Source organism: Amia ocellicauda, chromosome 5 (assembly GCF_036373705.1).
Source record: "Amia ocellicauda isolate fAmiCal2 chromosome 5, fAmiCal2.hap1, whole genome shotgun sequence".
Taxonomy (NCBI): domain Eukaryota; kingdom Metazoa; phylum Chordata; class Actinopteri; order Amiiformes; family Amiidae; genus Amia; species Amia ocellicauda.
The window spans coordinates 20,195,593-20,215,069 of NC_089854.1; the positions used below are offsets into that span (position 1 = coordinate 20,195,593).

Sequence of the window (19,477 nt, forward strand, 5' to 3'; positions counted from 1 at the left end):
TTTTTACACACCTAAGCTAATGTCTAATAATAAATAGTAAAAATAGGCAATTGCTAAACAACCCTATTATTTCTATAATAAATAGTAATCTATAATACAATAGCCTAAAATAGAAGCTTTAAGATACAGTTAAGCCATGCAAGGCAATACAACTAAATCAACAGTAGAAATACATCTTAGGGCAAAGTTACATTACAATGACTATACGTGTATGTGAGTGTGTGTATGTGTGCGTGTATAGGTACATTCACAGTCAACAGCAGAGGGGAGTGAAGAGCACGGCTAGGCAAGACAAGTCTGCGCTGTCTGGCTCCAGCCAAGTGACAGCAACCAAACAGCAACCAAACTCAGGCTTTAGATTTGTACATATATACTATATTTAGATTAATTTATATTTAAGTATTTCAGTCTTTAAAAACTAATTATATGGCAAAAGTGGGGCTTTGGTATAAATATGGTAAAACAAAAAATAAAGGCTGGAGTCCGCAGTGTACTACACTTTACCATATAGGCGGGCTTTTTAAATGAAGAAACAAAATAGGTACAGAGATATTTAATCATTGGTGTGTTTATTTTAATTGATTACATTTAATAATTGCTTAGTGTCATGAAATGAACACTGCGCTTTCAAGAGCGGGCTTTATTCTCAACCAAGATGGCGGGAGGAAGTCTCATTCGGCACCACAGTCCAGACAAGCACTAGCTCTATTGCGTCCGTGCAACCGCGTTCAGACGTCATGACGACGGCCCCCTGGGTGCTCTCTGATTGGTGGGATCGGCCCGGGCAAAGGTCAGCGTTGTTTGGCGCCATTTCCCGGAGCCGAGAGAGGGACAATCCGCGGTTCGGCGCTCTTTTCAAACTTCCCAGGTTAATAAACTCGGATTAAACACTCAGCAGACGGAGAGAGGAGCCTGGCTGTTTGCACAGGGACCCTCGGGCGCATTGCGGGTCCAGGTTTAGGCTCGGTCCTTCCTGTTCTGTACACTCATATCCGCGTAAAAGCGCTGCTGCTGTATTTGTATTATTGTGCTGTAAGTTTTGTCATGGCGCCGGTGCTGTAGTCTTCAGTATAAAGTACATTATAAACTACACCGGAGACCGCAGGATATGTGTCCGTGTCTGGCGAGGGGGTAGACGGCGAGGCGGGATGCGAGTCGCCGCTGCAAGCTTTCATCGCAACTGAGTCGCGCACCGGTAAGCCGGCGTTGTGTTTGTGCTTCGGTACAGTAACGGCAGCGCTGTTTGTGTCTCGTCTGTGTTGTTGATTGTTGTAAGTTATTGCCGAGAGCACACAATACCGGGGATCCGCCTGCAAGCGGGGCTGCTGTTTCCACTATTGTGTCTGTGTAGGAGTGTGCATGTCTGTCTGTGTGTATATCAGCCTCTGTCTATATAATGTGTGTGCATATCTGTCTTTCTCTGTATGTCTGTGTATGAGTGTATATGTCTGTCTCTGTGTGTGGTTATTGTCCCGCCGGCCCGCAGTCTGTCTCTCCCAGCTGTCAGTGTGACTGGGCTGGAGCTGGGAGGTTTAATTCTTCTTCATATAGAAGAGATGACTGCGTTATTTTGTATGGTACCTTATAAGTTGAAAGCTGTGTTATAAAGTGTACAGCCTGACATTGTCTCGGCTGAGTGGTGTGATAGGGTCCGTCTGTCTGACCCACACTGGACTGCTTCACCACCGCTGTTCTGTGTTGGCAGGTGAGGGCGCCGAGACCACCATGGCGGGGGTGGCAGCCATGGCCTCTGTCATTGAAGACTTCGAGACGCCTGTAAGTGCACATTATGATGTTATTCACCAGACCGCTTCATGAGTATTTAATCTATATTTAAGTTGCCTTGTATGGTTGACCACACACTGCATTTCAATCACCTTTTATTTATGAATTTTTAATGTTACCAAAACAGCCAAGCAAGAAACCAAGGAAGGAAGGCGAGGTGCCGGCGGTGAAGACCATCACCAACTACTTCCTGCCCATGTCCAAGCTGGCGGACAGGCCCTTCTCCCCGCCCAAGTCCAACAACATCATGGACTACTTCAGGAAGACGCCGCCGGCCGCAGAGCGGAGTGGGGGGCCCCCAGATCCGACCAAGGAGAACCGGCAGCGGCCCCCGGAGGAGGCCAGTGGGAGGGAGACGCCTTCGAGGAGCGCAGGGAATGGTGGCAAGGCTCGGTGTCTGCGGAGGGGCAGGAAGCCGGGCCGGCGCGTTGGCCTTAGCAAGCAGCTGAACGACACCCCTTCGGAGCCAGGGACGGACCCGGACCTGGCGCCAGCGGGTTCGGACCTGGGTGCGGATGGCTCCGGTGAGGAGGTGCGGATCGGGGACGGTGGTGGGGGGGTGCTGGGTAGCGACACGGCCGCGCTGCTGGCTCTGGTCACTGCAGACGCCTGCGCTGTGGAGGAGGAGGCCTGCGAGGAGGAGCGCTGTGGGACCCCCGAGACGGATGCCGGGGGCCAGGTGGGCAAGAGGAGTAGCTCTGTGAAGCAGCTGATTGATGCCCCTGACCGGACGTCGCAGCCGCAGGCCACAGAGACGCAGGAAGGGAAGGGAAGGAAGGGCAGGACCGACGCCAAGACCAGCAAGGCGGCCACATCCGGTGAGCGGCTGCACCGGCCTGCCCCCGATAGCCTGGAGTCACAGCCGCAGCTCCCCCTGTCCAGCGACGGCCTGGAGGGGATGGCGGACGAGGAGTCTCGGCTCAACGACAGCACGGTCACCATCTCCTTCGAGGACTTCCTGCAGAGCCAGAAGGGGGAGGGGGAGATCAGCGTAGTGGAGGTGTGCGCGCCGGTCGGTGCCGGAGTGGAGGCTGTAGCCGCCGGCGACAGTGGCGATGCCGAAGGCTGGGCGGTGGACGAGCCCAGCCCCTCGCAACATGTCTCGCCCCGCACCCTCACCGTACAGGCAGAGGTGCACTCGGCCGCTCTGGGGAGTCGCTCTGCCGTGCCGCAGCGCAGGGTGGCCTCCATCTTCAACAGGAGGAAGGAGGAGCCAGAGAGCGGCCAGCCCACAGGCTCCCCCCCGGCACCCGAGGGAACCGCCCCGGCCCAGTCCCAGCCCGCCCTGCCTGTGTCGGCGCCCAAGCGCAGGTCCAACGTGGTGGTGGAGGAGGAGGAGCTGGAGCTGGCTGTCCTCGAGTCCTCCAGGCCCCGGTGCTCCCAGGCGGAGAGGCAGCAGTTCATGAGCGCCTTCAGGCAGCCCGGCGGGGAGGCCGGGAGGGGCCAGGGCCGCAGGGGGCCGGGGAGGCCGAGGGAGCCGGGCCAGGAGAGCCCAGCGCTGGCCGAAGAGGAGGAGCCCGAGGCTGAGACCAAAATGGTGGGCGGGGAAAGCAGGCAGGCTATTGATGCTGCTGCTGCCACCCACGATGCTACCACCAGCACCGCCACCCTCCTGATGGAGGACAGCAGCAAGGAGGCGGGCCAGGGCGGTGTGGGGGGGGTGGCGAAGACCCAGAGAGGAGGTGGCCGGCTGAGGAGGAGGGGGAAGAGGAAAGCGGCCGTGGCAGAGCAGGGCACCGCAGGCGCCACTCCCCAGGGAGGTGGAGAGGGGGAGGAAAAGGAGGGGGAAGCAGATGGTTCTGGATGTATTTCTGGTTCTGGTCCCACCCCAGTGGCCCCCGAGACCCCGGCCAGCACCAGGCTCACCAGGGGCCGTACCCGTGGGCTGCCCTCCCCCGCCACCCCCCTCAACTCCCCCCCCCCGCCCCAGACCCGCAGCCGCGAGCAGAGAGCCAAAGCCCCCCAGGTCAGCGACAGCCCGGCTCAGTTCTCCACCCCCAAGGCCCGGGCCCCCAACAGCAGGGTGTACAAGTCCGAGATGATCTGCCCCCCTGACAGTGAGGAGAGCCCCATCAGGTAAGCATCGCTCACCCGCTGGGACCTTTCAATTCTTTCTTTCTACAGTGGCACTCAAAAGTATTCACCCCCATTGGACTTTTCATCGTGTTACAACATGAGGTTTTGCCACTGATTAAATCCATTCTGATTTCATGTTGTAGCACAATGAAATGTGGAAAAGTACAAGGGGGTGAATACTTGTGAGAGCCACTGTATGAATGTTTCTTCAAATTTGTTAGTTCATGTGAAGTTTAATGCGTTACAGCCAGGGCCGGCCCTAGTGTTTTGGGGGCCATAGCTGAGATTTGATTGTGGGGCCCCCCACCTCCCTGAAAAACATGTAAGTGGTGGCCATCTTTACGGCGGAGAGAGAATGTTTAGGTAAAACTAAAGGACAAACAAACATTTAAATTGTGCACCTCACAGAACATTTATTACATCTATTTCTTCAGCATGTACATTGTATGTTAAAACACACTGTACATGTTGAAAAAATAGATGTAGTAATCAATTCAAATGTAAATAGTGCACTGTGCATATTGAAATAACAATAATTAATCAGTTTAGGTAAAATAACATCCACACCAAAAATACTCAGTACTGAAAATAGTGCATATTAAAAACAATTGATAATACGATACTATCAAAAATCATTAGCTATACTGTATACTACTGTATTAGTTAACTGCTAGCTAATCATTATCATTTGGATGGCAACTGGCAGTATGCTAGCTATCAAAGTGATGTGACCCTCCATCACAAAAACAAATTATTACTTCTTGTGATTGAGATGGATTATTGCTTTATATATAATTTGAATTTGTTAATTCCTCACAAAGTTACGAAATTTTAAAATCCCACTACTTGGATTTTACAAAACACAACATCGATGTTTAAAGTTCCGATGACATTCTCTTAATAAACTCCTCTGCAACATACACTTATATGCATCATATTTACATGACATTTAGCATATATATCCCCGATGTGTGTTGTGACCATGATCTAGTCTAGACACTATGCCCTAGTCACAGATTAAATGCCCCTCTCACTCTCAGGTTTACATGGTCTTAGTTTATTGCACTAGAGACGTGCCGCTGTTTACCCACTGCAATGCAAAGGAGTGTCTTGTGCCTCACGCCTTGTTTAATACTTTGTTTAATTATCTTAGTGTTTTTTCACGTAACTGGTGGAGCTACAAAGCCATGAATAGAACTGTTTGATAAAGTTAGGATTACAAAACGATATACAGTACTGAACAGTGCACAACAGACCCACAACAATATAGAGAGCGTGATGAGAATAGGAAACAAGTGATCCGCATTGCCATTAACCATTAACGTTCATCAGCATCTTACTTTAACTTGAACCCCAAAATAAACGCATCAGTTATCTTGCACGTTTAAAATGCGGCCATTTTGGGATATGAATTAAACGATTATCTCAGACAGTAGCATTTGCACTTAAAATGCACGGTGGGAAATGGTCAGGTTTTTGTCATTTTTACACCATTTACTGGTGTTTTGGGGATTGACCCTGTCCTTCTGTATGGCCGTATACCTCGATTTAAATGCCTTGGCTGGTCTGCTTGAGCAAGTGGGTTGAAATGACTTGTGTAAGAGGAAAGCCAGAACTTTTTGATACTAAACATCACAGCTTTCAGCACTGGCATGACACACAATTATGCTTAAGCGACTGAACTTAAAATAATATCTAGCTTGTTTAATGGATTGAGCTCACACAAGCATCACTCGATACAGCAGGTGAGGCTTGAGGTGAAATAAATTATGCATAATGTCTGTAATATTCCTCTACCTTACGCCTTCTTGTCCTCTTCCTCTTTTCTCCTCTTCCATCTGTGGCGTGGAGAGCGGCACATTCTGAGCTGAATGGGTTCAGCTGTACAGTGCTTTTGTGAATTGGAAATCTTTGCCCAACCGAACAAATTAAGCATCAGACCAGTGGTCCCCAGCCCAGTTCCTGCTCCCCAACCGTCCTGCTGTGCTTTCAGTTACTTCATTGAGACTTTAATTGAGGCCCCGGGCTGGGAAGTGTCTAGTTATGAGCTCAGTTTGGTCATCGTGAGCTCAGCTGGAACAAAACGTCCGGCCAGTGGGGGGGTTCTCGGTTAGTTCTCTCTCTCACCTGGTGTGTTTATTTCCTCTCGTTCTTAGGATGAAGTTCACGCGGGTCTTCCCTCGCTCCCGGAGGAGGCCGGTGGAGGGCCGGGACGGTGAAGCTGCATCACAGGGCACCCAGGTGACTGAAGCCAGGAGTTCTGTTGTGTGGTTTTCTCATCTGCTCTGCTTATGTATGTGTGTGTGTGTGTGTGTGTTTTGAAGTAATGTTTGTGTTTGCAGAATCCCGCTGCATTGAAGAGCAGCAGGACGGCCAAGAGTCTGGTGAAGAAGGCCCGTGCCCTGCAGAGGAGCAAGACCAGGCTGGAGGAGGGCAAGGGGGTGCTGCGACGCTCTGCCAGGATCCCCGACGTGCCCAGGAGAGCGACCTACTGCGAGGACGAGGTAGGGGCCAGGGTCCGAGTGCTGACGGGGTAGAACGGCATGGGTTTGAATAGTTCAAATAACGTACAGTTAGTTTAAGATGGGATTAGAGTAGTTTTCTGCCTCGATTTGTAAAACGCGAATAACGCTAACATGGTCTGTGTGCGCAGGACTCTGTGGTGTGTGTGGACGACGAGGCACAGGCCAGCGGGATGGACAGGCGGACTCGGATGCGCAGCCTGAACGAGGTGCTGGGGAAGAACGCAGCGGCCAGCAAGGCGGCCAAGACCCCCGCAGGTAACCCCTCCACAATCCCAAGCAACCCTCTCGCCACGGCCCCCTCTAGCCTCTCCCCCTGCATGGTGTGTCCCAGTAGTGCTGCTGTGAATCCCCCGAACAGAAGTGGTAACCTGTACGAACCCAGTGTTACGCATTTGTCACAAACTGTTTACAGCAGTGCCAGAAATGAATCCCCTCTTGCAGCCGGCCTCTGTGTGCGACATTTATACATGTCCCTTGGGATCCTAAAGGGTTCATTGAGGTTCAGCCTCGTCCCTGGTCTTTCAGTCCCGTCTCTTTCCTTCTCCCAGCTCAGTAACTTCATACAGAATCCTGAACTGGTTTTTGTTTATCTATCTATCTGGTTCGTTTTTCTCCACAGGGACGAAAGTAGCAGCTCTGTTCCTCGGCAAAAAGGGCCCGAAGCCGTCGGGGGTCATCTCCATTTTCGACGATAGCAGGTAAAGCTCAGCCAGATTTCCCCCCCCCGTCCTCGTGACATGTTGTTGATATCTAACATCAGATAACGCACAACCCTGTGTGAGTGTCTTTACAGGCTGCACAGATTGGTCAGGATAACATCCTCTTTCTGTTCCTCTTCTCTTCCTCTTCCTCCCCCCCAGCCAGGACGGGTCGGAGGCCTCGCAGGACGATGAGCAGGTCCGGGCCCGGCGTGAGTTCTTGCGCAGCGGCCTGCCCGAGTCCTTCAAGAAGCAGATCGCCAAGGTGGCCGCCTGCCAGGAGGCCTACGCCGCGTCCTGCTCCTCCTTCCAGGCGGTCGTCCACGTCCGGCAGAGCGTGGCAGGTGAGGAGCCGGGGCCCCTGCACCCTATACGGCCGTCTGTCCACTGCTGTTCTGCACCAATGCGGCCTGTTTGTGTAGGATGTGTTGTGGGTGTTTACATTTGGAGTAATTCAGGGCTGCTACACTTCCTCCTACAGTGAGGGGAAAAAAGTATTTGATCCCCTGCTGATTTTGTACGTTTGCCCACTGACAAAGAAATGATCAGTCTATAATTTTAATGGTAGGTGTATTTTTAACAGTGAGAGACAGAATAACAACAAACAAATCCAGAAAAACGCATTTCAAAAAAGTTATACATTGATTTGCATGTTAATGAGGGAAATAAGTATTAGATCCCCTATCAATCAGCAAGATTTCTGGCTCCCAGGTGTCTTTTATACAGGTAACGAGCTGAGATTAGGAGCAGTCTCTTAAAGGGAGAGCTCCTAATCTCAGCTCGTTACCTGTATAAAAGACACCTGTCCACAGAAGCAATCAATCAATCAGATTCCAAACTCTCCACCATGGCCAAGACCAAAGAGCTGTCCAAGGATGTCAGGGACAAGATTGTAGACCTACACAGGGCTGGAATGGGCTACAAGACCATCGCCAAGCAGCTTGGTGAGACGGTGACAACAGCTGGTGCGATTATTTGCAAATGGAAGAAACGCAAAATAACTGTCAGTCTCCCTCGGTCTGGGGCTCCATGCAAGATCTCACCTCGTGGAGTTTCAATGATCATGAGAACGGTGAGGAATCAGCCCAGAACTACACGGGAGGATCTTGTTAATGATCTCAAGGCAGCTGGGACCATAGTCACCATGAAAACTATTGGTAACACACTACGCCGTGAAGGACTGAAATCCTGCAGCGCCCGCAAGGTCCCCCTGCTCAAGAAAGCACATGTACAGGCCCGTCTGAAGTTTGCCACTGAACATCTGAATGATTCAGAGGAGAACTGGGTGAAAGTGTTGTGGTCAGATGAGACCAAAATTGAGCTCTTTGGCATCAACTCAACCCGCCGTGTTTGGAGGAGGAAGAATGACCCCAAGAACACCATCCCCACCGTCAAACATGGAGGTGGAAAGATTATGCTTTGGGGGTGTCTTTCTGCTAAGGGGACAGGACAACTGCACCGCATCAAAGGGACGATGGACGGAGCCATGTACCGTCAAATCTTGGGTGAGAACCTCCTTCCCTCAGCCAGGGCATTGAAAATGGGTCGTGGATGGGTATTCCAGCATGACAATGACCCAAAACACACGGCCAAGGCAACAAAGGAGTGGCTCAAGAAGAAGCACATTAAGGTCCTGGAGTGGCCTAGCCAGTCTCCAGACCTTAATCCCATAGAAAATCTGTGGAGGGAGATGGAGGTTCGAGTTGCCAAACGTCAGCCTCGAAACCTTAATGACTTGGAGAGGATCTGCAAAGAGGAGTGGGACAAAATCCCTCCTGAGATGAGTGCAAACCTGGTGGCCAACTACAAGAAACGTCTGACCTCTGTGATTGCCAACAAGGGTTTTGCCACCAAGTACTAAGTCGAAGGGGTCAAATACTTATTTCCCTCATTAACATGCAAATCAATTTATAACTTTTTTGAAATGCGTTTTTCTGGATTTTGTTGTTGTTATTCTGTCTCACTGTTAAAATACACCTACCATTAAAATTATAGACTGATCATTTCTTTGTCAGTGGGCAAACGTACAAAATCAGCAGGGGATCAAATACTTTTTTCCCTCACTGTATATCCTGTTAGTTGTGTTCATGCTGGTGATGGGTGGCTTGTTCTCACACTGACTAATCGTGGATGTTATTTGCCCCCCTGCCCCACGCTCATAGAGTGCCCCCTCTGGACTCTGCCCTGGCCCGACTCCGTGCTCCTGAAGCATCTGAAGGGAGGCTGTGAGGCCCCGTCCAGGATGGCTCTTTCTGTGGGACCGCTCACCGAGGTCCACACCAAGCCCAGTGTGAGAGCGTGTGTAGCCCAGGTCAGGCCAGTGTGGGAGATCTGTCTCATTCTCTATGAAATCTGTTTTGTTATTTTGAATTTTCAGATTACATTTTTCCTGATTTGGGATTTTTCTGTTTAAAAAGAAATTGGAGGGGAGGGTGTGAAGTAGGTGGATAACATGTTTTATAAGTTTGTACTTTGCTTTTGACGTTCATGCACCCATTTTTATTAATATAGCTGTGGGGAAACCCTGAAACATTAAGATATGAGCAGCTGGACCTAATTTCCCCACAGAACACGATTTAAAATGCCCTGTTTAAAGCCCAAAACCATTGTATTTTTAACAAGACTAACTATATATCCATAAACTATGTTATATAAAATATTAGTATGTGTGTGTATGCATATATAAAAAAAAAATCATGGATTTCATATAGCCCTATGTGTCTGTATGTCCTTCACTTGCTCCCTCTCTCTGTCTCTGTCCTGACTCCCTGCGTCTGTGGTTCCAGGGGTCTGGCTGGAGGCAGGATCTCTCCGAAGAGGTGCGCCGGTGTCTGCTGGAGGAGGTCAGGGCCTCGAACCCTCCCTTCCCGGTCAGACGTTTCTTTAACTGGTTCCTGAAGAGACGCAGCGAGAATCTGTCACCAGGGGGTGCCGCTGCTGCAGGTGAGGGAGGGGGAGGGTGCTCTGGAGATTAGTGTGCGTGGTGTGGCGGGGTGGGGGGCAGGGATACAGAAAACATGCTTGAGGTCAAACACTGCTGGGTTTGTGTGAAATAATGACATTTTTGTGTCAGATTTGCCAGTGCCGTGAATAATTTCTGATCATGTCTGTGTCTATTCTTTAAATTTCGGGACATTCTCCCCCTCTCAGATCCAGGCACCGCCCCCTCGCAGCCGGCAGGGGGAAAACGGGAGCGCGAGGAGGACAGGGGGCAGGGCAGGGGGGGCCGCGTGTCCAAGAGGCGGCGGGGGGCCCAGACCACCATCGTGATCGAGGACGACGCAGAGGCCGGGTCTGCGCTGTTGGCCCAGGGGTCCGGTTCGGCCGAGGAGCCCAGCGGGAAGGGCAGCTTGAGCCGGCCGCGCAGGGGCAGACCGGGCAGAGATGCCCCCGCCCTTCACACCCCTGTGCAGGACTGCCAAACCATCCTGCTGGACGACAGCCCCTCCCCAGGACCCCCCAGGGCAGATGGTGACGCTGGCCGCGAGGACGTGCTGTGGACGGAGAAGTTCCAGCCACAGCACTCCAGTGAGGTGCTGGGGAACTCCGGCGCAGTGAGGCGGCTGCACAGGTAGACTCTTCTCCCCTCCCTGCTCTCCTCTTTCTTTCTCTCTTCCCCTCCCTTCTTTCTCGCCTCCTGGCCCTGCTCTCCAGCTGTACCGTTCACCTCTCTGACCACCAGAGGGCAGCTCTGACCCTTGTGTGTTCTTATTCTCGCACAGCTGGCTGAAGGAGTGGAAACAGAGGGCCGACCGTGAGGAGAGGAGGAATCGGACAGACAAGAAACCGGAAGAGGACAGTGTCGGTGAGGGTCTTCCTCCTCAGTGTTTATCGAGCATCATATCAAGGGGAACAGCTGACCACTGTTTGCGATGACCGTGGTGCCCGCTGACCGCTGTGCTGTGTGCTTGCAGACTCGTGGGACTGCGGAGACTTCCGGGAGGACGACGAGGACGGGGAAGAGCAGCTGTGCAATACTGTGCTGCTCACCGGCCCCCCCGGCGTGGGCAAGACCGCCGCCGTGTACGCCTGCGCCCAGGAGCTGGGCTTCAAGGTGAGCAGCCTGTCTCTGTGTCTCGACTGGACTGTTTGTGTGTGAGTTGGTGTGTACTGCCCTGCGTCTCTGTGCGTGTGTTGATGGACTGTGCTCTGCGTTGGTGACTGCAGGTGTTCGAGGTGAACGCGTCATCGCAGCGCAGTGGCCGGCAGATCCTGTCCCAGCTGAAGGAGGCCACCCAGTCACACCAGGTGGACGTCGGGGGCCCCAACGCACACAAGCCCTCCTACTTCAACAGCCACAGCTGCGTCAAGAGCAGCTCCTCTCCACGTACGTCCGTCCCCGTCTCTGTGTCCGTCTGTCCGCCTGGCTGCCGTTCAGATCCACTCATTCTGCTGTGAGACAGTTTTCTGTGGACTGTACAGGCAGACTGTAGGCAGCCCAGGGGGTTCTCTCTCTGTCTCACACACACCTGTGTCTGGTCTCTGAGGACAGGAATTGACTGTTCTCACCCTGAGCAGTAGGTGTTCAGTCGCCTGCTGGTGAAGCACACAAACCCGACTATTTGCTCTATCCTCATCTCCAGGGAAGACAAATTCTCCTCGGAGGGTCACTGCCTCTCCCAGGAAGCCCCCCCAGTCTCCTCGGGGTGCCAAGAGGGGCAGCCTGGCCCCCACCGCCCTCGCCAACTTCTTCAAGCTCAGCGGCCGACGGAAGGGCGGAGAGAAGGACGAGCCTCCAGAGAAAGGTGAGGCCGTGGGGGGGCTCGAGACACTGAGTGCTTCATTTTGGTTTGTTTTTTTCCATTTAATTTGCCATTAGTTAGTTGTGATCCACATTCACACTGGTTCTATATGTTGAGGATGAGGAATTCAAAGTCAAAGTAAACACTTTTTGTTGCAGTTTTTCATTTTTAGTGGTGTTGTTGGTGCTGTCGTTGCTCTGCTCCTGGTCTCGTGAGCTTCATCACAGTTGTTGTCTGTCCCGTCTCTCATCAGAGACCCATCCCCGGAAGCCACCCAAAGTGAAGGACAGGAGTGTGTCTCAGGGACGGGACGGTGTGCCCGGAAGTGCAGTGGGCAGCAGGGACCCGGAGGAGCCGGGGAAGAAGACCTCGGCCACCTCGCTCATCCTGTTCGAGGAGGTGATGTTCGCTGGCCTCTCCCGCCGCACACCTGCCCTCCCGACACTCGGGGGCATTACAGACAGAATTGCCTGTGCCTGCACCACAGGGGTGGAAAGAAACCTGCACTCATGCTGTGCCACTGCTCTTTCTGTCCCTTGCACTAATGCCCTCTTGCCCCTGCTCTCCCCAAGGTCGATGTAATATTCGACGATGACTGGGGGTTCCTGGCAGCGATCAAGACCTTCATGGCGACCACCAAGCGGCCCGTGGTGCTGACCACCAGTGGTGAGCTGAAGAGTGACCCTGGGAGGGTCCGGTGCCGCCGAGAGTGATGGCTTGTGGCAGTTCTTATTGATAGACTGATTTATAATTCCTTTTTCCTCTCTTCCTCTTCAGACCCGACGTTCAGCATGATGTTCAGCGGCAGCTTTGAGGAAATCCATTTCAAAACTCCTTCAGTGGTGAGTGGTGTGATGGGGGCAGAGAGGTTTTGAAATGATCATGTGAGTTACAGGTTTAGAGGTGGGGTATCATTATTTAAAGTACTGCTGGTAGGTCAAAACAGCTATCTGTGTAATTTTTACATGTAGGTTTTAACTCTAAGTGTGTAAAAAAAAAAACACGTCTGAAGTGACGCCTCTGTGAAAAGTTCAGCTCACTCGAATCTGCAGCTAATTTATGCGTGTCATACCAGGAGACGCTTGCCGTCTCAGGTTGTTTTGCTGCATTAGCGCTAACGAAAACACGTTACCAAACAATAATGCACCCAGGGGAGAGATAGTAATAAATAGGTGTATAATATGTTTGCATTCAGGTACACAATAACAGATCAAAAGAAACTGGAAAAAAAAAAACATTTGCAGTGAAGAAATGATACTCGCTATTCTGTACAGAATTCCCCAGACGCACCTCCGTCTGTAAGGCCACCACCTGACTTGCAATCCAGGGACATTGAGACAGAGCCGGGGGTGCAGGGGCCGTTAAAGGGCCTTAGCTGCTCCTGGCAGAGAGCTGTGCAGTGTAGATGTGGCCCTTAGGAATCCAGTGAAGTGTGTGTAAGCCGGACATTGAACAGGCCTGGCACACAGATCACCCCAGTGTACCGGGCCCTTCAATGATGCACTGGGCCCCTAGGGGTCGTCTGACCTCTCCTCTCCTCTCTCTGTCCCACCCTCCCCAGGTGAACGTTGCCAGCTACCTGCAGCTCCTCTGCCTGGCGGAGAACGTGCGGACGGACGCGCGGGACCTGCGCTCGCTGCTGCACCTGACCGGCTGTGACATCCGGCGCAGCCTCCTGCAGCTGCAGCTCTGGACGCGCAGTGGGGGGGGGCGCGCTGTGCACCGGCCCCTCATCACCCTGACCGGTATGTTCCCATGGAAATAACCATAATAACGGGGTGGCAATAACAGTACTAGATAATTGTTTAATTGCTCGCTGTCTTGCCGCTGCAGCCACGCCCAAGGGGGGAGCCGTGGGGTGCGCAGAGGAGGCCGAGACGCAGATGACCACCACCATCCCCCCCGCCAGCCTGCCGCCCTGTGACCTGGGCTGCACAGAGAGCATGCTGGGATTGCGCAACATCAAGGCAGCGGGGGACCTGGTCTCTCTGCTTCAGGTGAGAGTTCAGGGGAGCGATGTTACAGTTCAGGTTGGGGGCAGGGGTCTGTCTGTCGATGCTGACGGTGGTTGCTCTTGCTCCAGGGCTCGGCGGAAGAGGAGAGCTGCAGTCGGGGGGAGGAGCTGGTGGAGGAGTGCCGGCGCCGGCGGGTGGACCTGCTGTACAGCAACCTGGAGGAGCTGCTGCCCCTGCCTGTCAGGCCCCTCGCCGGGCCCGTGGACACACCGTGCGTTGAGCCCAAGGCCCCAGAGACGGCTGACGCAAAGCCCCCCGCACCCCGCCCCCTGGAGGGAGCCAGCACCCCCGAGGGAGCCCCACACAGCACACAGAGGAGAAGGGGTAGGAGGAAGATGGAGATGCTGCAGTTCGCAGACAGAGACCTGTTCCAGTCGGACTCCGACTCAGACTCGGGCTTCCTGACGCTGCGGACGACGGAGGCCGAATGTGACACGACTGGTGCCGCCTCAGAGACACGGGAGAGCACTGCCTTGGCCCCGGCTGCCACCACCAGCATCCAATCAGAAGACAGCAACAGGAGGGTGGTGGGGTCTTGGGGGCCAGAGGAGGCAAGACAGGGGCCCCTCAACCAAAAGCCATCTACCCAGACAGGTGTCAAACTGGTACCCTGGGAGGGCGGGCGGCTGGTGTCCCGCTGCCTGGGATCCCTGGCAGACTTCCTGGACAACATGTCCTTCCTGGACTCATCCCTGCACTGCGAGGAGTGGCCAGCTGAGGGGCTGTGCTGGCGGGGGGGTGCGGAGGGGCTGGGCTGGGGGGGGGCAGAGGTGAAGAGCGGCCTGTCGGATGAGGCCAGGGTGGAGCGGGCGGGGGCTGAGGACGGGGCGGCCCGGGACATGCAGGCGGCCGTGGAGAGCCTGAGTTTCCGGAGGTGCCGGGCGGCCGTGTCTGAGGCCTGGCAGGAGGCCCGGCAGCTGAGCGGAGAGCCAGGCCTGCAGACCATCGAGGAGCTGAGCCTTCCTGTGGCCCCCCACCGGCAGGGCTTCAGCTATGGTCAGAGGGACCCCTGCGACCCCAGGTCAGCACCTTCATTCACTTTACTTTTATAAATGTAGTACTTTAAAAGTCCTGTTGAGAGACGAGAGAGAGAGCTGGGCCAGAAGTGTTTTCTGAGTGTGTTCCTCTCTGTGCTGTACAGTCCACTGTGGGTGTGGTGTCAAGTGGGCCTAGAAACAAGTGTGAGCTTCACACCTTCTCCCCGGTGGTGTTCTCGTTGAACTCAGTGTTCAGTCTCTTCCCTCAGCATGCTGCGGCGGCGGCGCGAGGTGCTGCAGTCGGTTGTCTCCAGCAAAGGCCTGGTCTCTGTGGGCAACCGGCAGGCCGCCGCCCTGGACTACCTCCCCGCCCTGCGCTCCATCTGCCGCGCCGAGAAGACGAAGGAGAGAGGCAGACTAAAGAGGAGGTGGGTGACTGCCTGAGCGCCCAACTGTGTGTGTGTGTGTGTGTGTGTGTCTCTCTCTCTCTCTGTGGGATGGCACCTGCGTCATCGGCAGCTTTTCGAAATCGGTCTTTAAAGGTGAGAAATTACCTAAAGCTGTGAAAGGGCTCGAGTGCCTGGGTTGGACAAATATAGAGATACAAAGCTACATCTATGTGTGCGTGAACATTCAGGAAGTGGGTTCTCTCTGCTGACCACCAGCACTGTGCTCTTCACGCTGCTGGGTGGCGTCGCCTCACACCTCTATTTCAGTCTCTGTGTCTGTTATAGTTGGTCGGCAACTCGCCCATCTTGAGAATTCTTTTTAAAGAATAAATGGTCTTTTAAGAATGCTCAACTCAGACCAGCTCCCACTGCGAGAGCACAGAGAGACAGACATGCTCTGTAGCTCTGTGCCAGTCGCTGGTGGGCCTGTGCGTGACGCTGCTCTGCTCCCTGTTCCTCACAGGTTCCTGCACTACCTGGATGGCGTTCACCTGAGCCTGCCCAAGGGTGCCCTGGAAACGCTGGCGGCCGACTTCCCTTAGCGTGTTCGCCGGAGCGTCTGCCCAGCAGCTGCCCTTGTGCTTCCCCAGGCTGCGTCAAGCTCTTGTACAGTAATATAACGCACACTGAAAGTGCCAGTGATTTCATTTTGGATTATTTTATTATATAAATGTATGTTGGTGTCTGTTTTTAATGGTAGCTGTCGACAAACCTGGGCTATGATTCAGGAGTGCGAGGGTCTACTTTTTTTTTTTTTTTTTTTAAAAAGATGTTTTATATAAAGAAATAAATGTTGTTTGACAGCAAAAACATTTCTATAAAGTCACATGTACATTTTTTTTTATTAAACCTATGAAAGTTTAACATTAGAAAAAATAAAATGGATCTTGTTTCTGTGGGAGACAAATACAGTGTGTAGAAATTGTGTAGAGGACTCTGGGAGGGGGGCAGCAGACCACACTGTCCAGTGGTGCACCCCCACCACCGCGCAGTGTGGCCCGACCCTGGGGCTCTGTTATCTGGGTACCTTTTCAAGAGCAGCCGTTGATTTAATACATAAGAACAACATTTCAAAAGACGTGTTGGTACAATAACTGCAACCTCCGGCCTCGGTTCTTAATTAAACCGGTTCGTTGAGGGCCAGTGGCACATGTGCTGTGAGGGCATGTATTATTTATCGGACAAAAATGATACAGCAGGGACTGGGTTATTGAGTCGAACACCCACACTGGCATAACCAGCTGTGTCTCTGTTGGGTGCGGTGACGGTCTGGGTGCCACGCTGTCAGTCCGGTCTAGCTGTCACTCAGCAGCTCATAGAAGGCCAGGGCCTGCAGCACTGCATCACACATCTCCTCCCCCTGGTTCCAGCTGTGCGGGCGGAAGGCGTTCCTGTACCGCACCACCAGGGTGGGGGGGAAGGCCAGGCGGGGGCCACTGCGCCCCACCGAGTCTGTCATCAGCTGCTGCACCAGCTGGGCGCCGCTGGTCCTCGAGTCGCCTACGATGAGGCCGAAGTGCCGCCCCACCGCCATGCGCATCATGTTCAGGACCCTGGGCACCCCCCCACTGTCCCCGGCCCGCCCCGCCAGCAGCGCAAACAACATCGCCTCCACCGTACGCATGTGCACCGTCACCGGGAACAGCGTGGCGCTCTGCAGGGACATCCCCGGCTTCTCCACCACGTAGAAGTCCGCCTCCGGCATCCGGTCAACCACCGCGCCGACCTGCAACGGCCAGGACACATGACAGAAGGAACACACAAGTGAAGTAGTTTGAAGGGAGGTGACTGGTGGCATCACTAATACAAGAGGGGTACAGAGTGGCTGTAGGGCATCACACTCACGTCCTCCAGGTACGAGGAGGCCAGGTAGGTGCCCTTCATGAAGTGCTGGCACTCCTCCTGCTGCCAGTCCTGCACGCAGGGGCTGCGGTCCACGTGAGCCCAGGCGATCCTGCTGGTGCCACACACGATGGACACGATGCTGCTGGCTTCCTGCGGCACAGAGGGTCACAATAAAGCCACACACCAACGGCAGGAGGGCCGTTCCCATTCTAGGTTACATTCTCATGGTGCAACACCGATTTATTAAAATATTTATTCATTTCTATCAATTTGAAGATATTAGTTTTAAACCACGCATGCCTGTTTCCCAGACTGCAGTTGGGTGCCACTGCTCTACAGTAGTCAACCCGGAGCAGCATGAATGAATGAATGAATGACAATGAGACCAGGCTCTGGCACCTGCAGTGTCTTCCACTCCAACTCCGGCTTGACGAACTTGGCGGTCCGCAGCGGCTGGGCCTTGGGCTGCCTCTTCTCCTCGGGGTGCAGGATGGAGTGGAACACCACAGCGGCCGTCTTGTGCTTCAGCAGCGGCACGTTGACCACGCTCTCCAGGTCAGGGAACGGCCCGTGCCGTGCCCGGTACTCCATGATGTTGGCGGACTTCCTGCCACGCAGCAGCTTCACACCGGCCAGCTGGCTCTCAGGGGCATGGTTGAGCACCTGCAGGATGGCCGTCCGCTGCGCCTCTGTGTAGCAGGAGTCCAGCGAGGGCTGAGCCCCGCCGCTCCGCTCTGGGCTGTGGCTTCTCCGGCAGCAGGTGCAGTGCAGGAAGCGCGGTGGCAGCTTTGGTGGGGTGGCCATGGGGCTGCGGAACAAGCCATGCCACCCTGCAGTGGGGGAGGGAAAGAGAGAAAGAGTGAGACAAGACTTGATAAGTCCCAGGATACTCTGGGCAAGCTGGCACAAGCCAAGTGTTACACAAACTTGTGTATCACATGACATGCTCTGGCATTACTACACAACCCCTGTGGGCACAGTCTGTTAAAATGGTGTCACTGGTTTCTGAGAGGCAAACCGATTACATTTTAAATTGGATTGATTTCAGCTTTTTTATAGATTAAACGCTGCAATTGCTCGGGGGTTGTGTGGACCATCTATAGGTACATTTAACATTAACCCGGGCACCAGTTGCTGTCCTACTTTATTTACCCTACATCTGACCCTCCTGCGTGTCAACTGATTATAGAACAAGTCCCAGCCAAGACACACGGGCGTCGACATCTTTCCTTGTAGCGAGAGGCTTTCAATGCAGACGAGCACATCGCATCAAAACTCAACTATAACGCATGTAAAACGCAGAGTGGCCGCTTCTGGTGAGGCAGCATTGGGATGTTGATTTACCTTCAGTGACCACGGCTCGTAGGAGACGCTTTGGGAGCCACATCTGCGCCCGCACGGCTGGGTGACGCTGGTCCCGCACTCGGCGCAGACGAGGCCGCGGAGCTTTTGGTTCCGGAGCACTTTGGTTCCGCAGCCCCGCCGTGTATCGCTCCCCCAGTGGCAGTGTCAATTACATTTGACGGCCAATGAATTGTTTATTTGTGTTATTTGCGCTTTCGGAACAGAGTGGTATCTAACTATTAGCACTTATTTATGTTTATTTCTGTGCACAATTCGTTTCACATTGTCTCTGCGGCGAGGGAACCCAACCCTGGTCCTGGAGGAGCCCCTTCCCTGCTGCTTTGTGTTCCAACCGAGCTCCCAGTTGCTTAATTGAACCTTAATTGAATTACATCTGCTTAGATTTGACTTTTGTATAATATAAATTGTATAATAAAATATTGGTTCTGTAATAAGTTATTTATACTATTCTATACTTAATTGAAACCCCCTATTGTTTAAAAATAATGAAACGGCTCTGATTTTGGAAATGATTAGTTCAATTAAAGGTTCAATTAAGTAATTGGGAGCTCGGTTGGAACAAAAACAGCAGGGTAGGGGGTCCTCCGGGGCCAGGGCTGGGAACCACTGGTCGGGGTCTGAGTGATTGGGCTGAAGGTTGTGGGTTCAAATCCTGGGTGGGGCAGCGCTGTTGTACCCTTGAGCAAGGTACCTCACTTAGATTGCTCCAGAAAAATACCCAGCTGTATAAATGGGTACAAATGTAAGTCGCCCTGGATAAGACTGTCTGCTAAATGACAAATAATGTAATATAACCCGTCAATCTGAGCTCTAATCTTTACATTGAACGGCCGATTAACCTACAATAATCGTTCTTTTGTGCTTCTGTGCATTGTCCCGGTTTGTGTGTAGAGGCGGTGTAAGAGGAACCGGCTCCGGGCGGCTGTGCGCAGAGTGAAGTATCCGCCGCTTCGCTACTTTCGCAAACTCGTTCATTGTCGCTGTCGCCCCGCAACGCGCA

At 53.2% G+C, this 19,477-nt stretch overlaps 2 protein-coding genes across 2 annotated transcripts; one reads left to right on the forward strand and one right to left on the reverse strand.

The window, feature by feature from the left end:
- The first annotated feature begins 803 nt into the window (after nt 1-803).
- On the forward strand, nt 804-16,174 carry LOC136749716 (ATPase family AAA domain-containing protein 5). Its single transcript, XM_066704210.1, has 23 exons — nt 804-1,195; nt 1,706-1,776; nt 1,913-3,861; nt 6,018-6,102; nt 6,204-6,365; nt 6,515-6,641; nt 7,006-7,084; nt 7,247-7,428; nt 9,247-9,395; nt 9,871-10,027; nt 10,235-10,655; nt 10,807-10,889; nt 10,999-11,138; nt 11,252-11,411; nt 11,668-11,829; nt 12,080-12,225; nt 12,399-12,492; nt 12,604-12,668; nt 13,388-13,571; nt 13,660-13,823; nt 13,910-14,862; nt 15,088-15,246; nt 15,731-16,174. The coding sequence occupies exons 2-23, from the start codon at nt 1,726-1,728 to the stop codon at nt 15,807-15,809; spliced, it is 5,751 nt and encodes a 1,916-aa protein (XP_066560307.1). The 5' UTR covers nt 804-1,195; nt 1,706-1,725; the 3' UTR covers nt 15,810-16,174.
- tefm (transcription elongation factor, mitochondrial) lies at nt 16,091-18,623 on the reverse strand. Its single transcript, XM_066704212.1, has 4 exons — nt 18,457-18,623; nt 17,512-17,942; nt 17,113-17,262; nt 16,091-16,993 (listed from the first exon to the last, which is right to left on the reverse strand). The coding sequence occupies exons 1-4, from the start codon at nt 18,497-18,499 to the stop codon at nt 16,562-16,564; spliced, it is 1,056 nt and encodes a 351-aa protein (XP_066560309.1). The 5' UTR covers nt 18,500-18,623; the 3' UTR covers nt 16,091-16,561.
- Between the last annotated feature and the right edge of the window lie 854 nt (nt 18,624-19,477).